General features: G+C 40.8%; 2 protein-coding genes across 9 annotated transcripts in view; one reads left to right on the top strand and one right to left on the bottom strand.

Annotated features, from left to right (window-relative positions):
• Positions 1 to 323: 323 nt before the first annotated feature.
• LOC142053581 (RING finger protein 151-like) lies at positions 324 to 16,661 on the bottom strand. Of its 6 annotated transcripts, none has more exons than XM_075085411.1 (10): positions 16,626 to 16,661; positions 15,332 to 15,415; positions 14,530 to 14,631; positions 11,967 to 12,082; positions 10,818 to 11,043; positions 9,475 to 9,614; positions 7,494 to 7,656; positions 6,040 to 6,160; positions 4,876 to 5,118; positions 324 to 3,991 (listed from the first exon to the last, which is right to left on the bottom strand). In XM_075085411.1, exons 5-9 carry the CDS (start codon positions 11,021 to 11,023, stop codon positions 4,882 to 4,884), a joined length of 867 nt encoding a protein of 288 aa, XP_074941512.1. In that variant the 5' UTR covers positions 11,024 to 11,043; positions 11,967 to 12,082; positions 14,530 to 14,631; positions 15,332 to 15,415; positions 16,626 to 16,661; the 3' UTR covers positions 324 to 3,991; positions 4,876 to 4,881. The 6 variants fall into 6 exon arrangements, with proteins under 6 accessions (XP_074941512.1, XP_074941513.1, XP_074941511.1 ...); XM_075085412.1 differs by lacking the exon at positions 16,626 to 16,661 and adding an exon at positions 16,334 to 16,550 and having other exon boundaries at positions 14,520 to 14,631; XM_075085410.1 differs by lacking the exon at positions 16,626 to 16,661 and adding an exon at positions 16,334 to 16,535.
• A 196-nt stretch (positions 16,662 to 16,857) lies between these two features.
• Positions 16,858 to 18,529, top strand: part of RAD54B (RAD54 homolog B) — a 67,797-nt gene continuing 66,125 nt past the window's right edge. For 2 of the 3 annotated variants that reach the window (XR_012659266.1, XM_075085403.1), the window contains exon 1: positions 16,858 to 16,950. The gene's annotated coding sequence lies outside the window, so the exon portion shown is untranslated. Of the gene's footprint in view, positions 16,962 to 18,529 lie in introns of all 3 variants that reach the window. The other variant, XM_075085404.1, reaches the window with a different exon arrangement.

Raw genomic sequence — 18,529 nt, 5'->3', positions numbered from 1 at the left:
GTGCACAACTGGACAGACAAAATGGCTCAAAATGGCTGCTCATCCCATCCCATTCTCAAACTCCCAGCTCTGAGGCAGGAGAAAAAAAGTCCTTGAGAAGGGATACTGCTTGATCAAATGCCCACCCTGCTCATTGCTACATATCCCCCGTTTGGCAAACTTGGGCAACAAGCGCGCAGCCTTACCTGCTCCAGTGCACCCACCCCCCCAGTGCAGTTCATTCATGGCTGTGCAGCCAGCATATATACAGTACGCTATTTCATCCCATAAAGGGGATACTCAAACTTCACAGGACCAAGAAGCGAAACAAACTGCATCACAGCTAAGGTACAGACCCTTTATTAGTTCAACTTTTATACAAAGTGTACTTCAAAGTGATACAAATAATGTTACTGTTTCTTTTACAGACTAGAGATTAAGGTCTGTCAAGCACTGGTTTATCCTTCTTCTGTATATAAAGATAGAAAACGTAAATAGATTGGCAGTGAACCATTATGCTGGAAGACAGTTCAATGTTTATTTGTTAATAGAAAGTTGCATAGAATTGTAGGTCTTTATAAAGGCATGTGGTAAAATCTCCCTGACCTACCATACTTCATCCGATAAGCAGTGCGGGAGAAAGGCAAGGCTGGTACTGCTCCTCTTAAATACCATCCAGCACTCCCAGGTACGCGGGCTGTAGGAAAGCACCATGCCAGAAACATCCGAGGGGACAGCACATGGAAAATTTAATTTGCAAGGCTACCCCTTCTACATCTCTCAGGAACTGTTTGCCACCTGGGATCTAGGAATGTGTTAAGCTTCCCAAGAACGTTTGAGAGAAAACCACTTTTGGCCAAAATTCTTCACCATATTAGGTATTTTGCTTGATCATGTAACTCCGTTCCCTTCTGTGCTGGCAAGAAACTCTTGTACATTCAGATAAATAAATTAATTTATCTTGTATGAGACTGTTAATCAAGTATTAGGATAATTCTAATTAAAAACTGCCACCTCAATTAGGAAGTCCAGCAAAATTCTTCTTTGCCACCCCTGCACCTGACTCAGACGCACGGTTCTCAGTTCCATCCCTTTTGTTGAATCTCATTAAATCTACTGGGAGTTCTCCCCAGAATCACTGTTCCCATTCCAAATAAAGTAACATGAGCAGCAGTGCTCAGCGCTGGCCAAGACCACTGACAATTTTTTGCTTTGGAAGGAGTGCAGGAGAACAGGAGAACACAGCTTTAATGCTGAAGGAAACAGAGGAAACAATATTTTGTCTTGAATTTGACTTCTTAAGTGGAGAAGTCAGTTAAGGGAACTAGTTTTAATGTATTTGTAATTGGCCTCTCAGGTCATCAGAATAAATATGTAAATGTTTGTTTTCTTTCAAAGACAAACTTTCCACTCACTTTAAAATACTCATTTCTCTCCATCCTTCGTGTTACTCTCTTTCACTCACGTCAATGCAGGATAAGGATTTGCTCAACTCCTGTAACACCTTGTAATCTCACATACATAACTTAACACCCTGCTCTCTCTGAGTTTTGCTTGCGAATCTCCCAGTTTTGGTACTATTACATTTAGTATCCGCTTACATGTGGCTGAAGATTTAATCTCTTTTCAATTCTAATGCTGTGTTAATCGCAGCCCCTTACACTGGTAAGCTTGCTGGTGCACAGGCTGGTGCAGCTGCACCGCTGCTCTCGTGCTGAGGGAAGACAGTCGGACCACACTTAGTCTTTCTCTCCAGTCTCCCTGCTCCACAGTCTTTGCTCTCCCTTTTGTAGCTGCAAAGTGCTATTAGAAGCAACTAGAAATACAACTGCTTGCGTGGTTACTGGTCCACCTGAGCAGACTCAGCACAGTTCCACCTGTGAGGAAACGGAACTGATCGAAGTGTGATTTAGTATGAGAATACTAATACCAGTAATTCAGTGCTGGAACCCTCCCGTAATGCACTTTTAGCAGTATCTCTCATATAATCTTAAGATATGATCATGACTAAGGAAGTAGCATTTCCAAATGAATGTCTTCTCTTACACCAAGTCTACTACAATATTTGGACCCTTAGTTTTTATAAAAAGGTTTAATAGACTATTTGAAAGAAAGAAAAAAATTCCTCGCTTCTGCCAGCTGTTACTAAGAGCTGTGTAATGCATGAGCCTGGAAAAGCTAAAACTAGATAAATATTAACATCATGGACTATTTAATTTCAGCCTAGGTAATTTTAAGACAGGTAAAATGATGACCATACTTAAGCGTACGCCACCCTGTGAGTGGTTCATTAGCAGAGGAAATCTTCAGTGCAGAACAGGTATCAACGTTGAGGAATGGGTCTGAGCTTAAAGTAACTGGAGAGATCCGATGCTCTTAGCTAGTATGTGCCCATCTAAAATACCTCTGCAAGTGCTTCTCTTCTGCCAAAGGAAACCCGAGCCGACAGGCCATTCCAGCAGCAGGTGGGCCCCAAAGCGTTGCCGCATTTCAACACGGGAAGTTCAGACTCTCCAGAGCTGGCAACTAGAAGCTACACAGACTGTGCAGCAGAAAGTCCCTCCTTACCACGTAGGATGCGTTTTCTCACGTGGTTTCATGTCCGTCACTTAGGAGATAGACAGCAGACCAAATGCTAAGTAAATATTAAACAAACCCTCTTTCCTATGCTAGAATGAATTTAGTCATAAGTGGGTGAAATTCCTAGAACAAACAAGTGTAGAGATCCTATTACGGAGAAAGCGCAGAGCTAAGAACTTGCCTTTTTCTCTGGTCAAAACAGAAAAGATTGGGTGATCACTACTGCCCTCCAATGTGGGAAAGATGATCCAGCTCATCTGAGTTCTATAGGATTTTGAAGGAATTTTCTTCTTTCACATTAAGCAAAGTAGATAAAACCACATCACAGAACCACAGTTACAGTACACAGAAAAGCACTTCCTGAAAATATACTGATTCTAATAGCATGAAATCTGGTGTTGCCAAGAAGCTTCAAAAATTAGTGTGAATGCTGAAGTAGGCACGGACCACAGACACTAACAGCTTGCTTACTGAGAACACAATAAAAGCATTCTTACCATCTACCTACAGCTTTAATACGCACACTGACATATGTGAACTGACCACTGAACGTTTAGTGTAAATAAAGATCTTCCCAAATTACAGCTACTGTTTTACTGTTTCAGATTGTTAAATGCGGCTGCTTAAGAGATATGCTATGTCACGAGTTGGTGAGAGAGCTATAGCGACCTAAATACTGTCAATGATTGTAATTTAATCTGGACTATAAGGACTGAGAACAGGTAAGTATTTGGACATAACCCTCCCTATGAGTTTTCTTTCAGAAAAAAACCCCAACCTCTTACAGAAGAGTTATTTCTGTCAGTTTTTAAATGCACGAGACCTGAACCTGTGCATATCTGCTTCAGTGGTACTAAAGAAACAGCAAGTTAAAAGGATTTATTAATGCTGGGAATTAAGACAGCTCTGACCACAAGTCTTTGTAATGTAGTGTATGTGCTAAAGAAGGATGCTGCCTCTCTCTTTGGTTATGCTGTTAATCATAAAAGCACTGCTCTGAGTGACAGCAAGGCATGCACAGTAATGTATTTGCTTTCTAACCTATAAAATTAGCTTATTCAAATTGTTGCACCTGCACACATTTTCCTGAAAGTTCAGAACTGATTTAACACATTCAGTGAACAGGAGACCAGTACTCCCCTAGTTACTCCACTGACAAGCTGCAACAGAGGACAGAATATGGCTTAATTCTAGCACTGAAACCAACATGGACAGGCTGTGTGAGAAGTTTAGAGAAAAGTCTTTGAACCGTACAGATTTCTCATGCAGTCCTTACAGATAAATGCCCCTTTGATTCAGTATTTGTCGGTCTGTTAAAACATCCTAGCTCTGACACCGTTGCAAAATTGAGTACTAATAAAGACGTCTGAAGTCCAAGTGACTGTGCAAATATTCATCTGTTGTGGATATTAATGTTCAAGGAGCGTTAAACCTGCCAAAAGAAAATTAAGGATACTCAAGGTTTTTATATATGCTTTAAAGATACTGAGTACTGAATGGGCTGGTCTTAAGCTTAAAGGACCCTGTAGAAATAGTTGATGCTTTCACATATAAAAGCTTCAAGTTTTTTAATAAAATGCAGATACCCTCCCTCAAACTTCAGGTTACTTGCACATCTATTTAAAGGGTTTTAGATCACCCTATTCTATTACCTTGGGCTTTACTATTAGCCTTATAAGTGTGTATCAGCCTGGGAAATTAGAGAAGCTCTAAAGTAAAAGCCAACCTCACCTGAAGCTGTTACATAGCAGTAGAATTACAATTTAAAGTGCTTTCTTTTCACCTTTAAAATAGACCTTCTACAGACTACAAACAAAACCTATTAGTTTCTATCACTGGCTTACTAATTCTGTTACAGACTTTTCCCAAAATCAAGTGCATCCCAAATATCATTACTGATGATGATGTTTTCTTCCTGTTTCAAGTATAAGCATAAACTAGACTTAAACGGACTTTAATGGACCAGGAAGGAAACAAACTTCAAGTGTCTTTGAATTTAAAAGGTTCTAGATTTCAGGCTTGAAAGACTCTTGTAAATGATGCAGTGAAGAGGTAACAAATCAAGTTCCTTCCCCCTTTTTATAAAAACGTTAGCTAAAAAGTTATTTGCCAACTACTGGTTTTAATGCCCAACGTTCCCTAAAAGAAAATTCCCCCATTTGTTTTTATGCCCTAAGAGGAAATAAAGTAGCAATCTAGATTTAAAAAGAAAGCAAGTAAGTCAGAAGTGATATACAGTTTACCAAACATTCACAGAAAGTAGAAATGTTTGCCAGATCGTCACAGAAATTAGAAGAAAATGCTTTTTGAGCTTACTTCTGCTTAGATAACTGTAACTTCCCTAGGTTTTCGTTTTACACTCTCTAGTCGAGCTAGAGGACGGAAATTTGTTGCCTTCCTGCTTCCTTCCGTAGTAGTTAATCGACAGTCCTTCTGCAGCCCCCTCAGCAGTTCCATTAATTCCCGTTTTTCCAGCTCTGCCTGCTCCAGCTCTTGACGGTGCTGTCTTTCTGCAGCCATCAGAGAGCGTATATCTGACATCATTCGTGACATCTGACTCTGAAACGCAAATACAAATTTACTGCAAGAAACAAACCCTTTTCTAATGATGGTGGTATGAAGCTGAATTGGCCATGCGTGTAGGGTGAGTGATTATAAATAAGAAGCACCAATGATGTAATTTTTTGATAGCGGAACAAATGTAGACAATTTGAGACACAATCCAGCGTTCACCTTCTGGGATGGTCTTGTTTCAAAGATTCCAATACAGTTTTCCTAAAAGTGCAAGAAGTTTCTTATAAAGTATAAGAAACAGTGGATTTATCCAGCTGCTGCTTAAATTTTGTATTTCGAGACCCCAACCAAAATAAGGTTTTGGTTATGTTCAGATACATTCTTCAAGGATTTAACATCAAATCCAGTAAAAATAAATATGTAAATTATAAGGGACATCCATTTCTGTGATACAATAGGAACTGGATAAATTAAAAGATAAGATGGCCTTGCTCGTTACTTAAGTTTACAATGCAACTTCCCAACCTTTTGACCACAGCTGAACCACAGTGTCTGCAGTAAGGCTCTGTGTCAACACAGGATTAAGCCACTTTGGACAGCACTAGAAAAGGAGCTGGATATTTAACTACATCCGATTTGTGATGTACACCCTATGTTTAGACACTGAAAACGAGTTTCAGACTGATTTGCCAACGTGTTAGGTACACACAGAACAACGCAGCCCTGGAACAGGTTAGCTCCAAATGAATTTGAAGTAGAAAAACCACATGAATACAGCACTCAGCCCATTCTCAACAGAGCTGATAAGCCTAGGCAAAGCGTTGTGCTAACATCTGTTTTGCTTCCCATACTTAATGCAGTTCTCACCTGTATGAGACTACATTTACAAAATAAGAGACTACTACAGGGAAAAGCAAAAAGCTAGACGGTTAGGAGAAGGGGAAAAAAGAAAATTATAATATTTACCTTTAGTTCTTCAATTTCATTTTGCAGAATACTCTCTTTTTGGACCATATGCCTTCTCTGTGAATCTAACCTTGATTCCATCTCATGTTTTGCCTCCTCTACTCTGCAGATCATTTCTGACCTAAAAAGTTTATTTTATCTTGTTAGGTCTTGTAAGCACGGAAAAAAAAGATTTTCAAATTCCAGAAAGCCTTCTCGCAGCCAAACAGCCTGCTCCAATTCCCATTATACCCTACAGGACGCTTCTCTAAAGGCATGGCAGTACTATTTATTAATTTAAATAAAACTAGCATAAAAAAGTGCCTTGTGACCATGGACAGCCCATATAGGGAACAACTGTATCACATTCCTGAAATAATCCTGGGAGCTCAAGAGCATGTATTTATGACTTTAAATGATTTACTGCCTTTTACTTATACTATGTGCTTCCTTAGTATTACTAAGCACAGGTAGTCAAGATAAAGAGTGTGAATACTGTAGTATTGCTAAACATGGACTTTCATGGAAGACATTACATGAGAGTCTGCAGTAAATTATTATAACCTAATCCCTCACACAGACTCACAGCCAAAACCCAGCTGTTACTGCACTAGCCTTTTGAGTTCAGAAACTAGGCAGCAGGATCCCTTCTGTCTCAATGCATGTGAAGCAGATTTGAGCCTGACTTCACAGCAATTTTCAACACCACAAGTCTTAGACAGTGAGTTGAAAGACAGAAATGGGAAGGAGCATGAAAAAACCCCATCAAACTGGAACCTCATGGAAAGGGAAAGCTACAGAAACATATATAAAAGGAAAAAGGATGCCGGTAAGAAGAGTTATATTCACCAACTGTTATTAATGTGCCAGGATTTTAATCAAACTTGAAAATTAGATCCTCAGAGGTTAAATCTACCAGTTTGTACCTGCCAAAATAATTAGAGATTTTTATCTTCAGGATCTGTAGAAAAATAAACTAAACATAATTATTAAATAATGTGACTTTGGGTCTATGTCAGGCCAATGGAAAACCGAAATTAACAGCTTAATTCCAGTTTTTGTTGGGTATTTTGTCATTTTATATAGTCAGTTTGCAGTTCAACTGCAAGCAAAGGTATTTTAGGATTTATCAGAGATTCACAGAATGCCCCGAGTTCAAAGGGACCCACAAGAATTATTGAGTCCAACTCCTGTCCCTGCATAGGACAACCCCAAAATTCACACCATGTGCCTGAGGGCGTTGTCCAAGTGCTTCTCGAACGATGGTAACTTGGACAAAAAATAACAGCAAACAAAATCAAAACAGTCAGAATTTAAAGTCTATGCTGACACGTAATAATACTCTGGCCTGTTAGGATCAAGTAATTAACAGACTATTAAACACAGACCGAATCCAGTGCTAGTATTTGAAGTGCTTTATGCAGTGATTTTAGGCCCAGACTAACACAAACATCAAAGAAACAGAAGATTTGTACCGAAGTAACTCCAGCTCGGTTCTTAGCTCTGCTACACAATTATGCTGTGTGTCTTCTGCACTGAGGATGGTGTAACCACAACCGTTGGGGCACTCACGGCTCCGGTACTCACACACTGCCAGGTGACCATCTAAGTTACGTCGTTCAATCTGAACTGTACAACCTGAACAGGGAATAGTAAGGTAAGCCAGTCATTTACAACTAACAAAAGCATTTTAATTAATTCCAAATGAAATCACTCAAGCAAGCAAGCTGCGATATCGGGAGCTACGCAACTGTCAGTCTGTTAAAGTAATGAAAAAAGTTATTTCTTTAGAATGTGAAATGCCATAGTCGTAACATGCTTAACTGGTAATAAAACATTTTAAAAAGTTTTATTAAAGTATTTTTCAATCAACAGAAAACACTGAAAAACTGAAAGTAGGTATTTTCTGTAGTCTTCTACCACTGGTCTGGCATTAAAGCAACCTCAGTAATGACAATACTGATGCCAAGCTAAGACTCTAGCAGCTTGCCTGCACTTCCACCACAGGCTGCAGTGACCGGAACTGAAGAAGAATGCACATCTGTAAAAAAAATTAGATTATCAAATTTAGGAAAAAAGGTCCCAAGACAGATGAGAAAGATGTGGGTGAGACGGAACGTAACCTTGTTCTCCTCACCCTTGGTTTGTCTTGTGCAACATACTATACTGCATAAATAAACAAGAACATTTATTTATCAACATTCAGTAACTGATGCAAAAATAGAAGCATGTCCACATAAATTCTAGGATACAAGATTTACAAATCTGTAGTGATTAAAAGTAAAATGTAGAGAATAGAAAAATGAATGCTATATCAATTATTGCTATATTTAACACTCTAAACTTGAAGTTTGTAGTCTTAATGTTTAATCTTTGAGGCGCTGTTTGCTGTAATACATACCATAGCTCCTTGCGTTTCATTTGAAGATAAAATCGATGTAAGAAAACTGAAACAATGGAGCAACGAAACTTGCCAACAAACCATACCAGAAAATTAAAACAGACAGCCCTCTAGAAGAGCTTTACTAATAATTATATTTAGTTGAGGCACTCAAAATACACTCCAATGTATTCTTGAGAAAGAGTTCAAGAGATGTCAAAGCTCTCGCGCCCTGAATGCCAGACATCAGAGATAAGGTGTGGTAACCATAAATGCTACTGTTTCTGTAGAAAGTAAAACAGGTGAATCTGAAGGATCTGCAGGAGTCACTTAGTGCTGAGAGGAATTATAACTTCCAGTGGAACAATTCTAGCACCTTAATCTTATTATTGATTACAATGGGAGACTTGACTATGCCCTTAGCATCATTAATTAGAAATTAAATTTGTCTAGGAACATATGACATTTTGAATAAAATGGACTGGGAAGTTTTAACAGTATGCTTCTATTTAGCAGTTATGTTTCTTCCTAAGGAGGTGTAGCTTCCTTAGGAATAAATAAAGTTCTTAACATGAACACAACAATTCTAACCAGAATTTAAGTTAAAACAATTCTCATTTCCAAGATATGCTTTTGTTAAAACTATGAGACAGAGCGAGCAGCTACACATGCACCAGGTAACCAGCTGCTTTATAAATAAATTGTGACCCATAAGCGTTCTGTAGGTGCTATTAGAGCTATCAAAACGAACAGTCAAACTTGAAACACAAATTCATAACTGGACAGAAAGCAAACGCACCACTGTATCTTCACAGATTTGAAGTCCATCATTCTCATTCATTTTGGTTAGTTCTTGGGTAATAAATCATTGCTAATGATCATGACTGCCATAAATTGGTAACAAATTTTGTTCAAAAAGACAGCTGTAAAGAGCAGATCATGCGACAGCTTTGAATTTCTGTTTGGAAATAACAGCCATTATTGTCATTCTGTTGACAGAAGATGACAAAACACATGTTTTCTGAAGATAAAGGATTCAACTTCTTTGAATTTGAACAACTTCAACTTCTACTCACCGGCATTGGAGCAAGGTATCTGACTGTATTCACATTCCCTTTCATGCCTGTCTATAGACTCCAGAGAACAAACCATTTCACAGCCATACTCTCTGTTTTTGCAATGTAGCTGAAGACGGTTTAAATCATTTTTCATATATCTAAGTGAAAAAAAAATTAAAAACATTATTGAAAAAATGGTATTTTCAACTTTTGGGGAAAAAAAGTAAGATTCTAATTTCCATTCGGAAGACTTATGAATAATCAGTTTAATCTTCTTTTCTTAGAATTCAAGTGACCATACTGGAAAAGAACAGGCTTCAAAATAAAAACGTTGAAGGAAAACTCAGTCTCCAAAGTTAAACATGCAAATGCAATCTTTATTTTTGAATGATTTTTTAACAGTGTTCTTTCAGTAGCTCAGCAGATACTACCCATAACAAACACTTAGGCCACTCATTCACCATTTAAGCTTTATGTTTCTAACCATGCCAAATCAAACTGACTACACTGAGTACAGACAAAACAATCTATAAATTAAACTCTGGAGCTCTGTACACTATACTTCAATTTTCCATACAGTAAAACCTCCTTAGTAACAAAAATACCAGAAGTACTAATGGAGTTAATTTAACATACTGTGGCTGAAGGTTTTAAACACAACATAACTGTTAATCTGAACAAGATTAGACAACATAGGGGTTAAATAGCAAGGAGTGTCTACTGATGAAACTCTGTGTGCTGCCAATAGCAGGAATTAATAGAACAGAACAGTACAGTTGGAAAGGACCTACAATGATCATCTAGTCCAACTGCCTGACCGATTATGGAAGACACTTGTGAAAACAGCCTGCTTTACATGACAAGGTGGCTCAAGACAGATACTCTCATGGCTAAAAACCTTTTTAAAAAAAGATTTGAAGGTGAGAAGTTTGGTTCATGTCTACAGGAATTATTCATTACAAACCTGACTACAGTATCTAGGCAAGACTGAAAAGAAAACCAAAATATACAGTGTTTACTGACTGTTGCTGTCAAGAGTTGCTTTGCCTGCTTTCTCTAAAAAAGCATGGGAAAGTTTTGGTGCTGTAGGAGACATTCAAAATAATATCCAGGCAGATATCTAGAATCATCACATGGAGAACAAACTAGAGTGTTAGTTCCATTTTGAAATGTTAATACCTTGAAAGTTAGCTATAATAAATAGAAAATGCTAATGCTTTCATGCAAGTGGTCAGTTTCTGCCATAGGCATAATGAGTAAAGACAATTTGAGTGACAAAATGACAAGAGAGGAAGCTGTGCAAGCAAAGATGAGAAATCCTAAATTCATGTATTTCAACAAAGAGCAAGACTATTGTATACCTGTAGAGAGGTCGTAGCAAAGATACATCAATGGTTTGTCTGTCTTCAGGGCAGTTACTGTGATGAATGAGCCACCCATGAATACAAGCAGTACAGAAAGCGTGTTCACAAGGAGCCTGTAATGGATCTTCTAACACATCGCGGCAGATGGAGCATAATAGCCCTTCATTCACGTAGCCAACAAAACGCTCAATATCATAACCCATGCTCTCCACACAGTTTCAACCTATTAAAACAACACAGAGAAATGAAGCAGTCTCTGTGCTGAATCTGTATGGCTAGATCCACAAAAGGGCCTGGAAGCAATCCGAGAAATATGGAGAACTTAACATGAATACAGAGCTTTACAGGTGAGAATTCAAATTCTTACATACTTTGGGGACTTTCAGAATTTGAGGATTGTACTGCTGGATGCCAGACGCCCAATTTTATATCAAGATTCTCTGAATTCTGAAAGCAAAGACTTTAGGAGATATGTGAGCCACTTTTGTTCTGAACTCTGCTATTGTTCTAGCAGCCACTGTGAAACATATAGTTTCTATTTACTTGAATTCTAGCTGAAGCAGAAACATGCAAATGTTTGCTTTCCATTTTAATGCCTTTTCTATAATGCCTAACAAACTTATAAAACAGTGTCCTTGCAGACAACAGCTGTGGTACTCTCAGCCAGCAGATCTTATATTTGTGAACTGCACATCACTTAATATGTTGCTTTCATATTGGAAAAAAAAAAAGGCTAAGATTCTCTACTCGTTGTAGACTTCCATTCCAGAGGGAACAGCATGAAATCTCCACACGCCTAAAGAAATACTTTACATTCAGGAGGCAAAACGGCAGCTAACCCTGAAATCATGAGGAGCTACTGTCTTCTCCTACAGGGTCTATTTTATAAAGCGGGAGTAACCTTTAAATGGATTTGTACATTTTTTTACGAATTAACAGGCAATCTGCCTTCATTAAAATCCCATTGTAAAAAGCCTAGCAGAATTTGGTAAGACTCCACAGAACTCACTTAAACAAAAATGTTTTAGACTTCGCATTCCTCCCTAACATACAAAATTACTTTCGTAACCCCACTGAGACTCATGAAAGAGTTTTCCATTAGTTACGAGGTTTTTTTAAATAAAACCAAAAAGGAAGATATCCTACCTTTTTAGATTTTACTACATATACATGTAGCTTTCCCAAACAATTCAGAAAGTTTTCTGATCAGTAAGACATGTAATGCTTCCTTCCTTCAGTTTCTCTTCGCTGCTTTATTATGCCTATGAGAAAAATTAGAAAGGAAAAGGCTCAGTAGTGTTTCCTAAGTTACTGAGTCCTGTGTCTAACCAGCCAGCTGCTGAATAAATGCTGTCCTACCAGTCCATTAAAACAAAGCTTCCGAAGCAAGACACTGTAAAACTTAAAGTTCAGCAGAGGAGATCTGACTAGCCTGGGGGGGCAGGAATCATCAGTCTCTCAGTTATTACTGATGCAGATACTTATTACAAAACTGAACACCCTGCTGTCATTTAATTTTGAAGTCTTACAGATTTGTTTGTAAGATTGAAGACAACAGTATTCAATATTATTGAAAAGTAGCAACTGAAATCTGGTAAAACAATACTCCTTAAAAAGATGGAAGTTTCTTACCTAACCTGATTTTATACGGGCATGATACACAGTTCATTTTTAAAACAAAAGTATTACAGTCGAGTTCATTGTATTGACAAGTAACATTGCTCTGATGCTCTGATGTGTAGCATGACTAAGGTTGCTCCCTTAAAACAAAAAATTAAAAAGGATGTCATCACTTAAATCGCTTAAATTGATAATCTAGCAATTGCATTATGACATTCAAAGAGAATCTCAACCTGAATTAGAACTGTTTAAGAACAATAAGGATCTCTAAGGACTAATGTAAAATTTTGCTCTAAAGGGAAAAAAGAACTTTGCAATTCCTCTTCATGAATACAGTATAAATCTGGAATTTAGATGATCTTACATATCTGAGTATCAAGTATATCTTCACTGATTATTAAAGGTGCTTGTGTTAAAAGGGTATTTGCTAAGATTAAAGTTAATAAAACATGTAATAAAAGCATACATAACACAAGCAAGCGTGTGTATTACCCAAATACAAACTGCATCATCTGCTACACGGTTTCCACATTGTGTTGTCATTCCACTGGCAGGTTTATTGCGCAGCCAACACCATGGCTTGCAGAGATGCTTGAGCTAGCTTTAGGTTAGCTGGGACACCTACCAGCCAGGTCCTCTAGTGACAGCATTGGCACGGCAGCAGGGAGTGCAATCCACCGAGACTCCTGACAAGGTCCCAGGCAGATTTCACAGGCTACATTTAGCTCTGTGCTTCCGTGGCTACATTGTCACCAAGGCCACAGGCAAATTAAATACACAGGTATCTGGGATATGCTATTCCTTCAGCCACAGCACAGACATTTTATATCTTAGAAGAGCCTGCTCAAGAAGATATGTTATGAAGATGATAGAGTGTTCTTTTCACACTGTTGTTTCCTTGCATGTTTTCACAGGTCTCCTGCAAAGACAGGGAATTCAGGACTTTGCTAGCTCAGCGTGAGCCAAATGAGCATTATGTTCGCACAAAGCTGTGATTGTAAGGACAGCAAGGACCTCCATGGAAAGTTTAAAAAGTGGAGAACAATGCTAATTATCAGTAGCAGAATGGGAAGTCAAGTACTAGTTCCTGATACTGATGAAAGCATTGAAACATATAGTATGCTTATGCTGGAGGACTGTTACACAGCATATATACATTCTATAATTTGAATTGTGAGCCTAAGATTTTGATGTGGCTTGGTGGATGCCAGAGGATTCAGCTTTTAGAAAACTTTCAAAGAGATATAAGATATGTTGACAGAACTGTATTTTTACTGGCCTAGGGTTTCTGCTCCAGTGGAACTGTGGATGCTGTAAGCTACATTTTGCACACACGTTGCTGATCCCTGAGCACTAAGGCTTCAAGACCCTCTTCGGCATATTTTAGCAAGTTTGAAGTCTATCAGAATGCAGGAAAGTATTTTTATAAAGTGGGAAACAAAAACTTTATTGGTGCTCGACAGAAAAATGAATTACAACAAATATATATACTTTTGTATATATAATTACACATATATAGATATTTACATATATATCTATCTCTACAAAGCCCCAGCCAAAACCAGAGTTCAAATGGAGAGTGGTTGGGAACTTTGAGGCAAAAAAATACAATCAAGGGGGTTTCTGATGAGAACTTCAGTATGTTTTCAAGGCTGATGTTGGAGAAGCACTATCCCATGCAGTGACAGAATCCTTGTGGCTTGGAGTCCGAGACCTACAACAACAGTTGCCACTGAACACTGGGACAGACCTCTTCCAGTAGAGGTTTCCTGATCTGAAGAACCAGAGGCGTTTTATCTTCTGCCAACTTCAAGAGATGCTCTTTAGTCAACAGATAAGCAGAGCGAGAGCATCAGAAAAATGCCATGCACCCTAGAAGTACAGATCACTTTACTCAGTACTTCCACCACAGAATGACATAGTTTTCAACCTATGCCCTTCCTCAGAAACTTCTCTCTTCTTGACTTGGCCTCAAAAACTCTTCTTCTATTTCTATTACAATTCACCGTTGTCACATTCCTTTTTTGTTTGCACCTAGAAACTACATTATTTATAACTGCCTTCCCACAATCCACTAACATTTCCAAACCTTTCCTTGTCTTCGGTGTCTCTGGTCCAGAATTTTGCCCATCACCTGTCCATTACCAGTGACACTGTCCACAAAGATATCAGGAATTTGCTGGTGCCAAATCTGGAACGCAGAAAAAACCCAAACTATTAACTGCTATTCTACTTCCATCATTTCACATATATTTTATTTCTCCCCATGGTTTTTGACATGCAAAATTTTCCCCCAGATTTCACAGATATGAAGTCCATTTTAGTAACTGCCATCCCGTGCTGTTTGCCAGGCAGAGGCACACCTAAAACCAGCCTTGAGCTATGGCTTGCACTGCCTTCAAACAGATTTTTTGTGGCTATTAATAGCAGAGAGGATACAGATGGGACGTAGTTCTCAACAACATAATGGGACATCTTGCTAAGTGTCTGGCACCAATCAAAACTATTCCATTGTCAAAATCAGGACAGTGAGATCAGATTAGTGACTTGCAGTTTCATTTCTGCACTTCACTTTCTGATTTTTAAAACTTGTTTCTTTTCCATGTGACAAAATGAGGCAGCGCTCGAGTGAATCACAACAGAATTAGAGATGTGCATCACTAAGCATCTCCCAAAGGGCCACATGGCTGGAAGAACAACCAACCTATGCAGGGCCCAGGGGTGAAGTGACTTTAAAACATGCCATTGCTTCAGCTTCTATTTTCACAAAGATACACTGTGCTTTAAATACTGCTACATAGAAACAAAGTTTTAGGGTGTTTTATGCCATTCTGCCGCAGTCACTGTAAGCCAGTTTAAGTCAGCATCAATGCCCAAAGAGGCAGACTCACCCTCTGTAAGAATGTGACAGTACAAGCTGATTCTACAGCCCCTTGATGTATCACTCTGGGTAACTGACCTGATTTAAGACTGAACTGGAAAAAAAAAAAGGTTTTAACTTAGACAGTTGTCCTGCAGTAGCCCAAGCCAATCTATCCGCTAATTAATGCCCTCCTAGCTGCCTTCTACTTTCTCCCTTGAATCTGTTAGAATGTTTAATTTGGCCCTTTCCTAAACTGGCTCAGACAACTAACCATACAGAAAACTACTCACTGATTTGCTAGGCTAGAATTCCTTGTTAGGTGGCTCAGCAAAAGCTCCAATGACTGTGGAAGTGGGGCAAGACAGCGGATGGGAAACCATAGCCAGGGCAGAAAGGAAAGCAAGACAGCAGCAGTGTCTGTGGCCAAGGCTGCTGTAGAGTTATACCCCCAGCTCAGCTCCCTGGACTGCTACGCTGTGGAGTCTCATCAACGTTTGTGTAAGAGAAGGGAGCAGAAGAGGACAGGAATGGATGGAGAGCAATACCAGCTTACACCGATGTAAAAGAATGACTAAGTCAGCAAAAGCTTCTATAATAACTAGTACAAGATATACAGTTAATTTGAGGCCTACGTTTGTACCAGGAACTACCTAAGAAACTCGAACTATTTGGACAAAGAACATTTTTACACACGCCCCCGCTTGCGGTCCTGCTGCAGAACCACCTCGGAACAGAGGGACAGCTCTCACGGACCACCTTGAGGCGCTGCAGGGCTGGGCTCTGCTGCACAGAGGCAAGGCCGGGGCACAAGAGCTCTCCTCAGAGGCTCTGGCCTTTGCACAGGGAGAAGGAGGGACCCCGGATCGTGCCTGGGCAGGACCTTCAGGATTTTGGTCACAAGGAACAGAACTGGCCTAGCAACACCCGGAGCACAGCCGGGTAACACCAGCCAGCGTTAACTAAGCAGGGTAACACCGAACCGCGGTGTTAAGCACGCCTAGGCGGACTCGCACAGCGAACACACACTTACCGTTATCTCCTCAGGAGGACAGCAAAGCCGCCGCCAGCCCGGCGCACCGGATGAGGGCGCGAGCGCCGGGCCCGCCGGCGGCGAGTGACCCCGGGCGAACGCCGAAGCCCCCGCGCAACGCCTGCCGCCCCACGACCCGGCTCCGCGCAGCCGTCCGCTTCGGTCCCGCCGCAGCACAGCCGCACACAGCCCGCCGATGCCCGGCCCGGCCCGCCCCGCCGCCGGCGGCCCTCACGGCGGCCGCAGCCACCCGCTCACCCCGCCCGCCGCCACCGCCGCCGCCGCCACTCACTGTCGCAAAATAGAGGTTACTTTTACGGCCACTCTTGCCCGACGGCCGCGCGGCACGCCTCGGAGAACGCGGCCCTGCCGCCATGCTGTGTGTGGCATAAAAGCCTCGCGCATGCGCCTCTCCCCAAGGCGCAGAGCATTATCTTCACAGCTCCGCCCTGCGCACGCGCGCCTCAGAGCTTCCCGGGCGGGAGGGCTCGGGCATGCGCAGTTGGGGTTACCCCGCCGGGCGGGAGGGAGCGGCTGCGCAGGGTGCATGCGCGGTGCGGCCAGCGGGCTGACGGGAGCCGGCGGCGGGACAATTGAGTGCGGCGGAGGTGGCTGAGGTGAGGCTGAGGTACGGCCCGGGTGGGCGGTGGGGTCGCTGGCTTCCCCTTACGGGGACGGCGGGTGAGGAACCGGTTGGGTGCTTCCAGCCCCTTTACTCGCCTGTAGGGAGGCCCCCCACCTCCCCGCGGCCGTTACCGGGCGGCTGAGGCGGGGTGGGCCGGGGGTCCGGCTAGTAGCGATTTGAAGGGCATTGCTTTTCGGACCTGCTCCAAATCCTTACGTTTATTACTTATCTGAGGTGGTTTTTCACTAATACTAATATCCAAGGCGATGCAGTTGCTGCCTGTGGTTTAACCGAGTAAAAGTTAATCCTGCCTCGCACCTTTGTAATTGCCTACAGAAACCATCTCGTCTGGTCATCTATGCCGGTAATGTCTCTTCAAGTGTTCAGGAGAGCAGCCTAGCCTGTTAAATATATGCTGAAATGGCTAATGTAGCTATCTTTAACAGGACTCCACGCATACTGTGTTGAGTTGCGCGTGTAAAATTTTTACCTACTCTTTGTATGTGTGTTTTGGTTTAATGCAGCTGTTAAGATACCTTTAAGGAGAGAAATTCAATGCTTGCAAAAACAAATGCGTTCATGAGACGTTTTAGGATGTGGTTTCATGGTACGTTTAATTTGGCCAAGCTAGGTTGCTAATAAAAGGCAGGAGCAGTGTTTTTCTCATTGCCTCCAGCTGTTTCCCTGCAACCATACCTAACGGCATCGCGAGTACAGGGTGATTCAATGTGTTGTTGGTTGTCTCAGAGGAAAGGGCATATTTGCTTGTCAGTTGGTTTAGCTGTAATGTGGAGCTATTCCTTGCCCTAGCTACACCTACTCTGATCCTATTTAAAAGCTCTATCGTCAATCAGTTGTTGCACATCCATAATGGTCTTTTTTCTGTATAGTACTGTAAAGAGACAAAATATAAAGCTTTTTAAAAATTTTATATTTATTATATTTTATAAAATCTTACATTTTGATGACAGAGAGAGAGGTATTGCTGGAAGCAATACTACATTTAAAAAACCACAAACCTCTAATGTGTTTTACTTGCAAGTAAGTAATACTGGTAATGTTCTTACATGTTCTTAAACTTAACGGCAGTCAAGTTACTGAGTCATCAAGGGTCATGTCTTTAAAATTCTTAATAATCCGCAAATCTCTTAATGAGTCTGTTTTTGTGGTTTAAGATCAAATGACAGCATGAAGTCCACGTGGATTTGGAAACCAAAACACTTTAATCACAGATACATGCAATTTATGAATTGCACAACTCGGCTGTTCCACGTGAGACGTGACAAGCTCTAGAAGTGAAGTGGGCAGAGTCAGTTGTAGCAGTTCAGCCATGTAATGCATAGTCCTCATGTAGAGTTGCTGGATGTCCTGGGTTGTCTTCCCAAGCGTTACCAGGCATTACAGCATTGGGTAGAGAACCTGTTCAAAATCACATGGCAACTGAAGCTGGCTGTGGTCAGCGCTGGCACTCACAGTCTGCTCCTCTGGAGGGTTCTTGACACCTTTGCAGCTTTCACAGTGACCATCGGTTGTTTACACTGCAGGTCTCCGGTTATAATAGCTAACCTACT

The sequence above is a fragment of the Phalacrocorax aristotelis genome, chromosome 2 (genome assembly GCF_949628215.1).
Source record: "Phalacrocorax aristotelis chromosome 2, bGulAri2.1, whole genome shotgun sequence".
NCBI classification, from domain to species: domain Eukaryota; kingdom Metazoa; phylum Chordata; class Aves; order Suliformes; family Phalacrocoracidae; genus Phalacrocorax; species Phalacrocorax aristotelis.
The sequence above is the reverse complement of the archived record's forward strand: the minus strand, read 5'-3'. Positions and strand labels throughout refer to the sequence as shown.